The sequence below is a fragment of the Tamandua tetradactyla genome, chromosome 5 (genome assembly GCF_023851605.1).
Source record: "Tamandua tetradactyla isolate mTamTet1 chromosome 5, mTamTet1.pri, whole genome shotgun sequence".
In the NCBI taxonomy this organism is placed as follows: Eukaryota; Metazoa; Chordata; class Mammalia; order Pilosa; family Myrmecophagidae; genus Tamandua; species Tamandua tetradactyla.
In genome coordinates this window covers 112,163,632-112,179,254 of record NC_135331.1, presented here as the reverse complement: position 1 = coordinate 112,179,254, position 15,623 = coordinate 112,163,632, and the positions used below count along the sequence as shown (strand labels likewise).

Genomic DNA, 15,623 nt, shown 5'->3' with positions numbered 1-15,623 from the left:
TGGTGCCAGGTCCTGGCTCATTCCTGGTGTCATCTCCCATGTGCCTAGGAGACTTTCACTCCTAGATGTCACTTCCCATGTAGGAAGAGCAGTGGTTTCATTTGCAGAGTTGGGCTTAGAGACAGTGAATGAGGCCACACCCGAACAACAAAAGAGATTCTCTGGGGGTGACCTTTTAGGCCTAATTTTCAGTAGGCTTAGCTTCTCCTTTGCAAGAATAGGAGCTTTCACTTTTGAGTGGATTAGTAGCACCTAAAACAAATGCTGAATGAGACAGTGTTTTCACAAAATAGTCCTCCCTTTCCCATAAATGACATATTCTAATATTTCTGTTCTACTCTATTTCTTTTCCTAATGTCGATCGCAACCCATCATGCTCCACTAAAGGACTGTAACCAACATTTGAAAAACTCTAAAGGACGTTATTCAGCCTTAATCACTCTGTTATAACCCTGGAGCTGGAAAATAATAACCATGAACATTTGAGGGGTACTGTGTACTTAATACAGTTTTAAGTACTTTATGTTCATTATTTTTTGTAATCTACCCAGTTGTCCTATAAAATAGGGGCTTTCACCATTTTACAAAACAAAGAGCTGAAACACTGAAGTTACCAAGATTCAAATTGACTCCAAAGACTGCCTCCCCCTCCTAAATACTTCCTCCCAATTAGAAAAAGAGCTCTGTGACAGTTTTAATAGGCCCCAGGCAGACATGAGATTAAGAATGGAAACAGAAAGTGTGGTGACACCACAGAAAGTAGGTTTTAGTTTTGCTTTTTGATAAAAATTGAAATATATCTTAGAGCCACAAATACAGGATTAAGTGTTTTTCATTACCAACTAGCCGGTAATTCTCTTTCAGTAAAATGCTGCACTCTTTCAAAACTACACTATTAAATATGCTTGGTTAACTTCTTGGTCTGCAGAACAAATGCTAACAAGTTTAGGAATGTGACCCATGCTGCCTCCCCAGTTAATCTATTGGCAAGCCAGCTCTATGAAAAAGCAGATGCAGGATGATCCCTTTATAAGAAAATCGAGCTGATCTCACTTAATAGTTATGCTGCCCTGGCCGACCGAAGCCCCAGGCAGCAGCAGGTAGTGGGCCAGCATGAGAGCCTGATGTTGGTAGCTTTGACTTATCTCTTTAAGAATTTGATCCTTAAACATGAATTTCAAATATGGTCAGAAGTTTACATTATCAGGAGTCTCAATCTTCCAAATCCCATCTTTAGCAGGTTAAAATTACTCTCTTTGTGGAATCTACCCCTAACATCCAATGGTAGGTTTCGTTAGCAGAGCCCCAATGTTGCCTTTATGAAATGTGGTTATGAACGTGTATCTATACCCAGAATCTTACAGTGGTGGAATAGCATTAAACTTGGGCATTTGCAGATGTTGTCACACTGTCATTGAGGGCATAGGTAGGTTTTCAGCATCTAAAGAAACTCCTACTTAGTCTCTTTAGAAAGCATCCTTTTGTTTGTTTGTTTGTTTTCTTCCTCTTTGCTAAATGGATTATTCTGACACTGTTCCTAACAACTAAAACTCTGGACTTCTCATATTTCTCATAGGCAGTCCCTGAATTGAGAATAGCTTGATTTATAAATATACTTTACAAGTGAATGTGCTTGCTCAGCTCCAGGAGTGCATCAGACACTGAGCTGGACACAGTGCTAAAGCCTGGGGTCTCCCTGCACTGGGAAGGAGATATAGTACAATATAAAGAATATGTTATTTTCTTTGTAATATATTATGAAGAAAAAAATTTTCCTTCCCTGGGAGGGCCTCTGCAAAGTCTTGATCATCCTCACCCTGGTGCCCGGCTCCCCTCCAGCTCAGGCCACTGCAGAGCAGTTCTTGGCCCAAAGCAGCCTCTGTTGTGGGACCAGGATCTTCTTTTTCTTTGTCAACCAGAAAAGGCTGGGAATACCTTTTTAGTGAAGAGCCAAGGAATTCATTTGTCCTTAGAACACAGAAGCCATAGTACCAAGTGTAGGTATTTTGAGGTAAATAAAAACTTAAGCCATGCATTTAATAATATTGTTTCTTTAGGAATCACTGTCTTCTGGTTTGGGTTTCTAAATTGCAGAGTAACCAACAAACATCACCTTTGATAACTCTTAATTTGTATAAAAAGGCTGGATTCTGCTAGATTTGGTTCAGAGATAAGGTAGGAGTGCCTTAAAATAGTCATTGTATCTGTCAGAATATTTAAACTTGAAATGCAGTGGCATGGTTTTTTTTTTGTTTGTTTGTTTTTTTAATCAACCAGCATAAATTCAGGGCCCAGAAAATAAATGTTTTGTGCTATCTGTAGTGTGTGAAAGCATAGATCAACATTCAAGGATTTCCCTTCACTGATAGTAATGAATGTGCTAAAATTCCAAGGTTGTATTTTTTTTCTTGGGTTTTAATTCCTTTATGCAATGCCTCTTGCATTTTGTTTCTCATAAAGTCTTGAAATTTTTCACTTAAACCTTGTATGACTAATCTAGGCCTGTGAAGAATTTGTTTTCTCTGCAGACCAAGGTAATGGGAAGTTACTCCACCTGAACATATAAGAGATTCATGGATCTTCTGCAGTGTTAAAATTGAGGTTAACATATTATAAAGAAAAAACAACCTGCCTCGTAAACTGAAGTTCTAGTCTAGGATGCCAGCAGATAACCAGGTCAGAGCAAGGCCACATTTATTTTGGTTACTTAAAATGTAAACTTTCCCTAGAAAGCATCACATGTAATTCTGTGTTATGAAATTTCATTGCAAAGGAGGAGAGAAAAAAAAGCCTATTTTCTCAAAATGTATCAGGTGTGATAAGAATTTGATATAACTTTAGACTAAACTAAAACATTTCCTTTTGGGGATACAGAGCAGTTTAATGTATCAACAGTTACCAGTTTAAACTAGTACTGTACCAAAGCACATATGTTTCAGTTTCTGCTTCATATTTCCTGGTCCCCAAAACATGCTCAAGCATTACTACACAAAACGGAGTGTTTTGGCATTTATAATGTCTTCATTAGACATATCTAATATGGAAGTCCGCCTTAATTCTGAGCCATATCATTTTCATTAACTCTGAATTAAAATTTCTTAACTCGTTTTTTTCCACAATTTTAAACTCAACTGCTTTTTTGGTCTTGTCATTCAGATCTTCCCTATTAAATTATGGGTGATTAAAAATGAAGTAGAACAGTGATACTGGCCCTCCATGTCTAATACTTATTTGTGTGCTCCAGGTTTGGCTCTCTTGTTATATTGGGAATTGGGTGCCATATAACTCAGTGGTTGTGAGTGGGTGCTAGAGGCGGGCATCCAGCAACATGACATTGGGAAATTATGTATCTTTAAAAAGAGGCTGGATTGCATTTCTCTCCTCAGGGGGTAAGTGTGCTCAGAACAGTGCCTGGTATGTGGTAAGTACTCAACAAAGATTTGGTAATAAACATTTTCCTGTGTGAAGAAACAGTCTTCTGGAGAGAACCCATGGTCCCTGACTTTTAAAGCAGTTTGTAGTCTAAATGGGGAACACTGGGGTCTCTGGAGGTGTGGGCCAGTTCATCTGCAGGTCTGATGGGCCAGACAGGTGTTTCTGTTTTAATCACAATAGTACAGGGCATCCTGGGGGAAGGTTGAAGGACCGGTAGACAGTCTCCTTTGCCTGGCCAGTCTATTCCAAGGATCAGCTTAAATGGCACTTCCTCTGAGGAGCCTTTGGATCTAGACTACATTAGACCCTCCTATTTCAGATCCTCTTATTATGTGTGGGTAAGCTCTGTTTGGTAGTTCAAGCGCTCACCCAGATAATTCACCTCTGTCGTATTACTTCAGCTGTCTCTTCAGCTACATTGTAAGCTCATGAGCAGGAACCATGTCTGCCTGGGTCTTCATGGTATCCCCAGCACCTACCCAGCACAAGGCTGTGTTGAGTGCATAGAATGTATAGAAGGATGTGATGGTGGGGAGCAGCGGAACAATGTTTTGACACTGATTGTTGATAGCTCTAACTACAACCATAGCCTTCAAAATGGCTGTGGATTTGTTTAGGAGTTAGTACAAGGAGAAAACTGGGTTTTCAGATCTACTTCTTGTGCTAGTAGAAGAAAATCAGGGTGGAGTGGAGGACCTGGGCTTGAACTTAGATAGGATGGCTGGATACCCTGCCTGCATCCACTCGTCTTACCCTCCTCAACCTGACCACCCAAATACAGCACCTTCCCTGGGGTCTGAGGAGGGAGAGTCCTCAGTTGGCCAGCTGGAAAGAAATGTAGGCTCATTTTCCCTGAGGGACTTGCTGATAGACTCCTTCTCTCTGGCGTTCAGACACAAGATGGTTTAAATACTTTTGAGAGCTGGTCCAGAAAGCTTACCAGTTGTATAACCATGCCTCTTTGAGAAATTTCTCATTTGTCCTTTGCAAGGGAACTGACCAAGGAACTTTCTTAGTATAGCCTCCCTGAGTGAGGAACTTACTCTAACTGCTCTGGAGTCTCATAGAACTTAATTCTTTCCTAATTAAGCACTCTTTTCCCCTCCTTGGAGTAGAAATTAAGATATCAGTATTTTATAAACTATTTAGCCATTCCTCAAATTTGAAGCTCCCTGAAACCCTCCAAGGTATAGTTACAAAATGTAAAAGAGAAAAATTTTAATTTTATAGTAGTGGTAAAAGCCATTTAAAAACTTTCTGTAAATTCTGAATTTTGGTATTAGTAATCATTACACTGAACTTCAGTGCCTCAAGTATTGTTCTAGCTTGCTAGTTGCCGGAATGCAACACCCCAGAGATGGATTGGCTTTTAATAAAAGGGGATTTATTTCATTAGTCCTTCAGAGGAAAGGCAGCTAACTTACAACTGAGGTTCCTTCTTATGTGGGAAGTTCACAGGGCGATCTCTGCTGGCCTTCTCTCCAGGCCTCTGGGTTCCAACAACTTTCCCCGGGGTGATTTCTTTTTACATCTCCAAAGGCCTGGGCTGAGCAGTGAATGCTGACATGAGGTATGCTGAGCTGCTTGGACTGTGCTACACTGAGCTCTCTCATTTAAGCACCAGCCAATTAAATCAAACATCATTCATTGCAGCAGGCACGCCTCCTAACCGACTGCAGATGTAATGAGAACAGATGAGGTTCAGGTGCCATTGGCTCATGTCCACAGCAACAGAACTAGGCACCGTCACCTGGCCAAGTTGACACCTGAACCTAACTACCACAAGTATTTTGCTGTCTTTCAGCAGTGTACATGGGAACTTACATCACCCTCAATTAAAATTCTTTATTTTTATTGGCCTAATTTCAAATGAACATAAAGCACCTCATGCTTGTTTAAACCTGCATTTAATAACTTAAGGTATATTGTGTCCAGGTTGTTCCTAGCAACTATTACATATAGCACATAATGCAGAGTACATAATAGTCTAGTTTTTCTTTTTTTTCATAATAGTCTTTTGAATTTACCTTTGTCTTCTACCCAACCATGCAGATGACTTTTATTTTAGTAGAATAAAATTTAGCCTTTTAGGAGCAGAAATCTAAGGGATTTTAATTTTCGTTTGTAGAAAAAAAAATACACATTTAAAATGAGTGTCTAACAAAGTAGAGAGGTATTTTGGGGAGACTGTCTGGGTGCCAGATCACATTGTCCCCAAATCATAGGGAATTGTGATCTGTGTACAGCAGAGAATAGAGCTCAGTGGCTATTTTTGATTCGCTAATTTCTGAAATGAAAAGATGCTTCTACTTGTGCCACTACTTCCAAAATGGTATGTTAATTACATGGATTTGAATTGTTCACTCTGAAACCTATTTATAATGCTCTTTGCAAGATAAATTATAAGCTTTTAGGACTGTTTATGTGTAGTATATACAGAGAGGTGTTACTCTAACTATACTTTTATAGCTTAGATGCTGATTGAAGTTAGGAAGCTTGTATAGGTTAACCTTGAAATCAGTGTTGTGATGTAGATGGGCCAGTGTATCCTGTTTACTTCTTTTCTGATTTTGTCTGCACCTCTCATCTTCTAGATACAAAAGGAAGTTCAAGAGGGGTGCATGGGTGGTCCAGTGGTAGAATGCTTGCATTCCATGTGGGAGATCCAGGGTTGAGTCCTGGACCATGCACTCCCCCCTAAAAAGAAGGAAGCTCAAGATGGTGGCAAAATCCAGAAAAAACAATAAAATAGATAGTTGTGGCTTTAGCTGTTTTATATTAGGAAAGCACTGTCTTAATATATCACTGTTTTTATCATCACTCATCAGCTAGATTACTGAGCCAAACCTATTTCAACTGTAGTTTGGCTCTTAAAGATTCAGTTAATTATTTGAGTGCTTGTACAAACAAAATAAAGGTATTGAGGTTGGGGAGAAGGACTGAATAAAATAACAAAAAACTAAAATGGTTCTTTAACCATTTTGAGGAATGGTGGTTGCAGAGAGTTCAAGGTGACTATGGAGGACAGTTAATTGAGAAGGACCTACATTTAAGTTTGAAAAATTCAGGGAAATTTTCAGGCTTCTAACTGAATTTAGATTTTGTCCAAAAGTAAGTTTGTTTTTCTTTCTTGTTCAATAAATATTCTGGAGTTTTTCTTTTTCATTTGCTTAATGATATCATGAAACGTTTGTCTTTTTTAAAAAATATATTTTTATTGAGATATCTTTACACACATTCATTCCATCCAAAGTATACTAATCAGTGGCTCACAATGTCATCACATAGTTGTGTATTCATCACCATGATCATTTCTAGAACATTTGAATCACTCCAGAAAAATAAAAAGTAAAAAGAAAAAACTCATACATCCCATACCTTCTCATTGACCACTAATATTTCAGTCTACCCAAAAAAATTTTTTACCTCCTATCCCCCCTCATTTTTTATTTATTTATTGTCCTTATTTTTTTTACTCATCTGTCCATAAGATGCTCCTAGATAAAAGGAGCCTCAGACACAAGGTTTTCACAATCATACAGTCACACTATAAAAGTTATATAGTTATACAATCATCTTTAAGGATCAAGGCTACTAGAGCACAGTTCAACAGTTTCAAGTACTTCCTTAGCTACTGCAATACACCATAACCTAAAAAGGGATAACTATATAATGCATAAGACTAACCTCCAGAATAACCTCTCAACACTGTTTGAAATGTCCCAGCCACTGAAACTTTAGTTTTCTCATTTCTCTCTTCCCCCTTTCGGTCAAGAACACTTTCTCAGCCCCATGATACCAGGTCCTGGCTCATCCTGGGAGTCATGTTCCACAAATGGAGGAGGGCAGTGAGTACACCTGCTGAGTGGCTTAGAGGGAGAGGCCAAGATTGATTGTCTTTAATTAAGGAAAGCTTGGTTTGTTAACATTTTAAATGTCATATACTTGGCTAATATTTAAAACTGCCTTGAGTTTGAACTTTTGTTTTTCCTTAGCCATGCTTTGAACGTGTGGGCTGAGAGTAATGTTGAAAACTAAGGATTGCAATTATTTCAGAACTAGACAACAAAAATTATTGTAATTTAGCTTATATAATTGCTCATTTTGCTAATAGATAAATGATAGGAACCTGGGGAGCATTTCTTCATCTCCAGCTCTTTCATTCTTTCTGTGTGTTATCTGGTTAAGATAACACCAATAACAGAAATATTGGAGCCAGAGGTAAAAGAGAACAGTTTCTTCTAGGTGGAAGAGTTGGGGATGCTACATAAAGCTGGTGTAGTCTGTCCTGGGTCTAAGAGATGAGTGGACTCATCTAGTTACATCTAAAACTGTAAGTGTTAGTTACATCTCAACTTCCATGACATAATGTCAAGCCCATTTCACAAAACTGGGGCAAAATCAACTGGAGAGGTTTCCAGCCAGTATTACATAAACTTTCCCTGCCTGACAGAGCTTACAATGATTTTATAAAATGCTTATCATCACTTACCAAGACTGACATCTTTTTTTAGTTTTTTTTTAATAGTCCTAGCAGCAAGGATTTTTTTAAATCCTTGCTCCAATGCTTGTAACCTTGCGCAGTTTACTCAGACTCAGAGCTTCAGCCCTTCTGTAAAGTGGCATGATCATGCCTACTCTGCAAGTTGGGTTTGAAGATTAGGATCCATATACTCTTTCTCATTATGTCCTTTTAAGGGTAAACATCTTTCCTTATACTAATGATCTTTTTGTCTACTTAGAGACTTTTGCTATTCTGCCAGATTTTAGCTCTCTTTAGGAGTCATGGCTCTGTAGATGCTATCTGATAGCCAATACATAACGGTGGGAGCAGTTCAGATTCTGCAGTCTACAGTTTTTGATCAGTTGACATAGAGTAATTGTGCAGGTACAAATTCTCACATCTGATTCATAGACCTAAATCAAGCAGTCGTACCAGTAACATTTTTTGAACTAAAAAATGTTAATAGAGAAGCAAGGCTGGGAGCTTAGACTCATCAATAAGACAACAAGTAAGTGTTAATTTTGTTGTTTAAACCTGCTAAGCTACTTACTATGGTCAGAAACTTTTTTTTCCTATATTTCCTATATTTCTTAGCTGAAGAGCAAAAAATCCCTTGAACATTACAGTTTCTGTTTTATGGATAGTAGGCTCACATGCTTTCCAAGACCAGGCAGGTACACAGAAATGATGGAATGGGCCACTGCCAGCACTTGTACTAACCTGGGGTGAGTGAGGCCACTGCACAACAGAGCACACCCACCAGCGAGAAGAGAGTGGCTGGTCCTGAGCCCCAGCAAGAGACAGGCCTGGCTGCTGCACTTCTGAAAGTCTGTTTATTTTTTTATGGTTGGGAATCTGGATTGTCACTTTTTCTCTACAGTGATGTATCTTGGTGTACAAAGGGTGCTCTCATGTGCTTGAATGGTCTAATTCCATACTTTTTCAGTTACACTTGGTATTCTAGTTTGCTAGCTGCTGGAACGCAATGTACCAGAAACAGAATGGCTTTTAAAAAGGGGAATTTAATAAGTTGCTAGTTTACAGTTCTAAGGCCGAGAAAATATCCCAATTAAAACAAGTCTATAGAAATGTCCAATCAGGCATCCGGGGAAGGATACCTTGGTTTAGGAAGGCTGCTCTCAAGTGAGAAGGCACGCAGCAACCATAGTCAGGGCCTCTCTCTCATCCAGAAGGGCACATGGCGAACACAGCATCATCTGCTAGCTTTCTCTCCTGGCTTCCGGTTTCATGAAGCTCCTGAGGAGGCGTTTTCCTTCATCTCCAAAGGTTTCTGACACGTGGACTCACTGCTTCGTAGTGCTGCAGCATTCTCTGTTCTCTCTGAATCTCCTTCATTCCCCAAAATGTTTTCTCTTTTATAGGACTCCAGAAATTTCTCAAGACCCTCCCAAATGGGTGGAGACCTGTTGTCACCTAATCCAGTTTAACAACCAACCACTCTTGACTAAATCACATCTCCAGTGAGATGATCTGATTACAGTTTCAAACATACAGTATTAAATAGGGATTATTCTACCTTAATGAAATGGGATTTTGATTAAAATATGGCTTTCCTAGGGGACATACTTCCTTTCAAACCAACACACTTGGGTAGTAATGTGTGTGTTTATATCCATCACAAATAGTAATTTACAATCTTCACTGTTTATACCAGTTATCACTGTTAAAGTATATGATTTCAGGGAAAACAAAACAGGTCCTGGGCGTACTCTGCCTGTAAAAATCTTACTTTAGTATTTAACTCTTGGTTCTTCTCAGAATTCCAGTAGGTATTGTTATAAGTGCACTAGTGCATCCTGCATTGTAAATTGTATACATTTTCAGGGTACGAAATTGTCTTAAATTCTTGATAAACCAAAACTGAATTGTTGAAACCCCCGAAATAACTTCCCCACATTGATGTATTTATGATTATGATTTAACTGTCCAGTAGGGGGATTTGTAAAGATTATTAAATAATCAGCCAGTGCGTAAGGATAATCTGCCTTGACTAGAATGCTTAGACAACCACTTTCTTAAACTTATAGTAAGCCACTTAAGAAAATAAATTTTAAAATGCAGAGTCTTCTTGAAACTGCTGTTTACAGAATGTTGTCTCTGAAACACCGTTTTTTTTTGCAAGCACAAAAGGGCATCTTGACCTTTCTATAGTATATTAAATAGAATGGAGAATGGATGAAAGAAGGAATTAAGGAATAAAAGTCCTTGTCCTCAGTGGCCACTGTTGACTAGCCGTCTTCTACAGGTTTTCATATTATACAAACAAACAATTATGTGCTGTATTGTAAGCAAATGTAGCTGTCTCAAGTTACTGTGAATCCTTTCCAACAAATCACATTTCCCTACCTTTTTCTTTTAAAGGTCATGCTGACCATGAGTCTGGAAGAATATTAATCTTTCTCTCCCTTTTATTTTTCAATAGGTGGAATACATGTTGGTATCTTTTAATCATGAAAATAAGAAAGTTCAGTTGTTCCTGTCTGGAGAGGAAGTTCTTGAAACCCTGCAAGAAAAGGGGGAAAGGATAAACCCAAAGTAAGCTGATGCACTAAGGGCTTGTTTTATTGTTTTTGAAGTGTTAGAATAGAATCTTACCTCAGATTTATAGGAGACAGGATAGCATAGCAGTTAAGAGCTCAGGCTCTGGTTCCTCCATGCACCAACTGGCTAACCTTGGGCAAGTTACTTAATCAAAATCTGTGCCCAGTTTCCTCATCAAAGTAAGGATAATGACTGTATCTACCTCGTGGGTTTGAAGATTAAATACATCACTAATACATTAAATCGCCTAGAATAGTAAGCTCAGTATAAAGCCTGTTTGGTATCAAGTCTTCCCCAAAAAAAGAAAAAGAAACTGCAAAGTATTAAGATCACAAACGTGGTGCCAGATAAATCTTGATTTTGGACCTAATACTTTCTAACCATCATGTAGTTGAAGGTGTATGGAAAATTCACAGCATTTGAGAAAGATCAAGGAGTCCTTAGCTTTATTTTTACCTAACGGTGTCTAAGCATTTGAAGCAACTTTTAAAAAATGTTTAAAACTTGAGCAGACCGTAGCAGCTTTGTAAGATAAAACTAAATGGTTCTCCTCTGTAGCCATCCTACTCTTTGGAGACCAGAGTATGGGAGTTACATGATTGAAGGCACCCCTGGACAGCCGTACGGAGGAACAATGTCCGAGTTCAACACTGTGGAGGACAACATGAGAAAACGTCGGAAGGAGGCTACTTCTGTATTAGAAGAGAATCAGGCTCTTTGCACTATAACTTCATTTCCCAGGTTAGTTACCATATTAAAATGTCCCAGAAAACATTTCAGAGTGTGGTTATAAAGATCCAATCATAACCCAAACGTTCCACCCTGCAACTCTCATACCTCACAGACAGATTATAATTTATGGACCGCATTTGATAGACTCTGAAACACTACACCTAGCAGGCAAGAATTAATTGCCAGTTTCAGTTGCGGGATGGTGGCCGGCCCAAGCACTGCTGAGAGCACTCCTGTGGGCTCTGTGGGAGGGGCTGTGGTGACTGCTCAGCAGTTACAGCCACAGGTGAGGGTGGGGTGAGGGTGGAGGGACAGCACATCTGCCAAGCATTTCTGACCCTTATTCAGGAATAACTGAGTCTACTAGTGATCCTCAAGTGTTCTTCTCACTTGACTGTAATAATTCCTCCCTCCATCACTTTCAAAAGGATCATTTGTTTGTTAGTAAATGATGGTGTTTGTGTCACATTAGATGGTCCCTTGTTGAAGGGCCTCCAGTGTTACTGTCATACACGTTAATTTATGAACAAGATGAGTCATTAGGCCATATTTGGATATTGTTGTGAAAAGAAGCTGTAGAATAGGATATGTCATCAAATCTAATTATACTCAAAACTACATAAAAGTAGGTATAAACACAGAATTATGTTCTTCGCTTAGAATGAAGTATGCAAATATTGCACATTTTATTCATAAGAATGCAGTTCTACAAAATCATAAATCTGATTTATCTATACTAGATATCTGTCAGATGTATGACAAGTATGCTTACCTCCTCAGAGTTCAAAAGAGCTTTGAGTGTTGATGTCTGTGACCTTATTCTAACAAACTTTGAACTGTTTGTATACCTTTTTTTCCTGATAAATGTCTTCAGTGAACATAGGCATTCAGAGTTATACCACGGGTTTTACTTAGAGAGATACCTAATAGTTGAAACCTTTTTTAAGCAAATCTTCAAGCATTTAGAGAAGCATCTCTTATTTTTTATGATTCTTTATTCCGTGCGTACGGTCCAAGCCCTCCAGAAAAAAAAAAAAGAAAAATATAAAACACAGCTGGGTGAGGGTGGACACGTTTGTTTTAAAGGGAGTTTTCACATTCCTTTGCCTTAATGATTGAAGGAGGAGGTAAAATTAATGGACTCTGCCCTGCAATCAGATACTTCAGTGCCTGCCCCATGCCAAATCCAGGCATTTTCTGGGGATCAGTCGTGAGTGAAAACATAAAAATAGACATAGTTTTTGCCTCCATGGAATATATAGTCTAGTGGGGATAAGTGGGAGACAAAGATTAATCAAATATCCACAGGTCCAATGAACATAAAATTGAGGCAATGCTATGGGCAAGAGATGTGGGCCCAGAAAGTGTAACCTGGATATCTCGTGCACTCGGTAGGGGGTGGGGGTCAAGGAAGGCCTCCCTGAGGGGGGATGATGGAAGTGATATCCAGACTTCTAGTAGGAGTTGAACAGGAGTGGGTGGAGGGAAGGACTCTCCTAGTAAGGGGGAGCAGCGTTTTCAGGAGCCGTAGGATGAACCAGGGAAGTGGTCTTCTGGGAACTAGAAGAAAGCTGGGCTGTGGGAGAAGAATGCTGGGAATGAAATGGAGAATGGGGGGTGTGGTGAGTTGGGGCAGGTCCTAGGCAGGCTGGACCACGTTAATTAAGAATTTTGGTTGTTCCCCTACAAGGATGTGGAAGGCATTGGGAGGTTGGGTGGGTGAGTCACTTCCTATTTTTGTTTTGAAATACTCGCCTGGGCTGTACTGTGTCAGGTGAGGAAATGGCTGTGTGATGGGTGCCAGGGCTCACTGGACTAGCATGGAGACTCGCTGGGAGAGGTGGTGGGATGAGGGCAGGCGGCAAAGGTGGGAAAGTAGAGGATCAGGCGGCATCTTAAAAGGCAAAATGAGCAGACATGGTGCAGGTGAGGAGAGACACCAGGATGGCTGGTGGACATGACTGTTCTGAAAATCTTGGAATAATAGAGTAATGGCCAAGCAGTAGGTTAGCTGTTACTTGATGACTTTGGTGAATTGAAAATTCAGTTTTTCACATTTTCCTTTTTTTTCTTTTTACTTTTTTACATTTAATAAAGTTGTTGACCAAAATTAGAAAAAAAAAAAAAAGATGGGCTTCGTAACACCAGGAATGTTTTTTATCTTACACTTAAAAATTCTGGAATGTATAGTGTTGATGGGGGTGGGGAGGGTTATCTCAGGACACAAAGGGAAGCTTTTGGTTAGACCTAATGTGTCTCTTAACTGAAAGTGACTCATGGAACAGCTGCCTTTCTTTAAAGATTTAGCTTTGTTTTCTTAAAACATTGTAAAGGGAGACTTAGACAGAGGAATCATTTTATTTTAATAATCTGGCTTTTTGTGAAGCCTAGCCACATGTTTTAGAATGGGAAGGTACTTTGGGACTTATAAAACAAAATAATAATCGTTAGTTATTTAGTTGTAGGAGTCTCATCTTCCATCCACAGTAAATGAAGAAAGAACATTATATTATGGCATCAAAGGGAGAGTGGTCTGGTATCTTATGTGTAAACAGTGAATTTTTCTCTCTGTGAAGAAACAAAACTACTTTGGAACTGCACTACCCAAAGCAGTAGTCACTTGACTATTTAAATTTAAGTTGATTAAAGTTATGTAAAATTTAAAATTCAGTTATCTGGCACATTAGGCCCATTCAAGTGCTCGGTGTCTTATGTTGGTATTGGATGGTGCAGACATGAAACATTTTCCATTATTGCAGAAAGTTCTGCTGGAAAGAAAGCAGCACTGGAAGAGTCTGAACATCTTGAGTTCTGACTCTGCCTTCTTACCAGACACACACATGCTCATTCTCTCTTCATCCGACCTAATTCTAGATAGACGGGAATCACCCAGATTTAAGTGTGGCAGTCTCCTAAATAACTTTGCTGAATGTTTCTCACCCTCAGTAAATAATGCAAATAACTTCAAGAATTCCTGGAACCCTTTTATTTCCATTTTCTAAAGCTGCCATAATGCAATATGCCAAAAAGGGTTGGCTTTTACAATGGAGATTTATTAACTTAAAATTTACAGGTCTTAGGCAATGAAAATCCCAAATTAAGGCATCAACAGGATGATACCCTCTCTGAAGAAAGGCTGCGGGTATCTGGGTCACCTCTGTCAGATGGGAAGGTACATGGCCAGCATCTACTGGTCCTTTGCTCTGAAAGCGACAGAACCTTTCACCTTCTGGATCCAGTGGCTTTCTCTCTGAGCGCCTGTGGGTCCTTCTTGCTTCTCCAGGGCTTTTCTCTCTAAGCTGTCTCTTCTTTTTCTGACCTTTATCCTCTCATAAAGGACTCCAGGAAAAGGATTAAGACCCACCTAAAATGGGGTGGGTTACATCTCAATTGAAATAACCTAACCAAAAGGTTCCACCCAGTTCTAAAATCGATTGTAGTGATGACTGCACAACTATGTAATGATACCATGAGCCATTGATTGTATATTTTGGATTATTGTGTGAATATATTTCAATAAAATTGCATCAAAAAAAAAAAGTCCCACCCACAACAGGTCTGCACCCACAGGAGTAGATTAAAAGAGCATGGCCTTCTCTGGGATACATAACAGCTTATAACTGGGAACTTTGTCCCAGATAAGATCAGCAAATTCAGTTGTTGGTTTACAAGAGGAATGTGAGCCAAGCCAACAGGGACTTTATTTTATAAAAAGTCAGGTGGAAAATAAGGCATAGGCTAGTCTTGGCCTTCAAGCCAAAAGTTTCCTACCACTGATCTAAAACCCCAATAAGAGCCTCCCTTGTGCTTTCCCTAAGTTTGTTGGTCTTCATCCTGCCTCACAGCGTACTTAACATTGACCTTAAAAGTCTGAACTCGGAAGAATGTCACTTTAAGTAATGTGGAATTTCAGCTTTACATTTAGGGAAGCTGAATACAGAGCTTTGTTTTTCTTTGTTGGAATTAAAACTCTTCTTTAGGTCAAGTAAGTAATAGGATTAGGTTTCAGACTAGAGGATGAGCTTTGGAATGAGTTGGAACAAGTGTAGAGATACTCCCTAAACCCGAGGGACTTCATGAGATGACCTGCAGATGCTAAAAAACAGGAAACCCCTTTCAGATTCAAACAAAGCCCATCAGGAGGACGGGGGTGGGTGATGGTGTGCAGGGATCAAAAGATAATCCAAGAGTATGATGCTAGTAAAGGGGGATTCCTCAGAAGCAGTGTAGAGGGAAACCCATAACCCCAGACAATTGGACATGATCAGGAGATGTAACTTCTGTATCCTTGAGATTAGATGAAGAGATAGGGAAGGTATAAGTAAGTGTTAGTAGGTATTGAATGAATAGAGGCTTTCTGATCACAAAAGAAGATCTCTGGTGAACCAAG

At 39.3% G+C, this 15,623-nt stretch overlaps 1 protein-coding gene across 2 annotated transcripts in view; it reads left to right on the top strand.

The window, feature by feature from the left end:
• Positions 1-15,623, top strand: part of GCLC (glutamate-cysteine ligase catalytic subunit) — a 73,562-nt gene that overhangs the window by 16,254 nt on the left and 41,685 nt on the right. For both annotated transcript variants that reach the window (XR_013176169.1, XM_077162086.1), the window contains exons 2-3: positions 10,383-10,495; positions 11,060-11,242. Coding sequence is in view for 1 of the 2 variants with exons in the window: in XM_077162086.1 (XP_077018201.1) it covers positions 10,383-10,495; positions 11,060-11,242 (296 nt within the window). In the remaining variant the exon portion in view is untranslated. The remainder of the gene's footprint in view (positions 1-10,382; positions 10,496-11,059; positions 11,243-15,623) is intronic.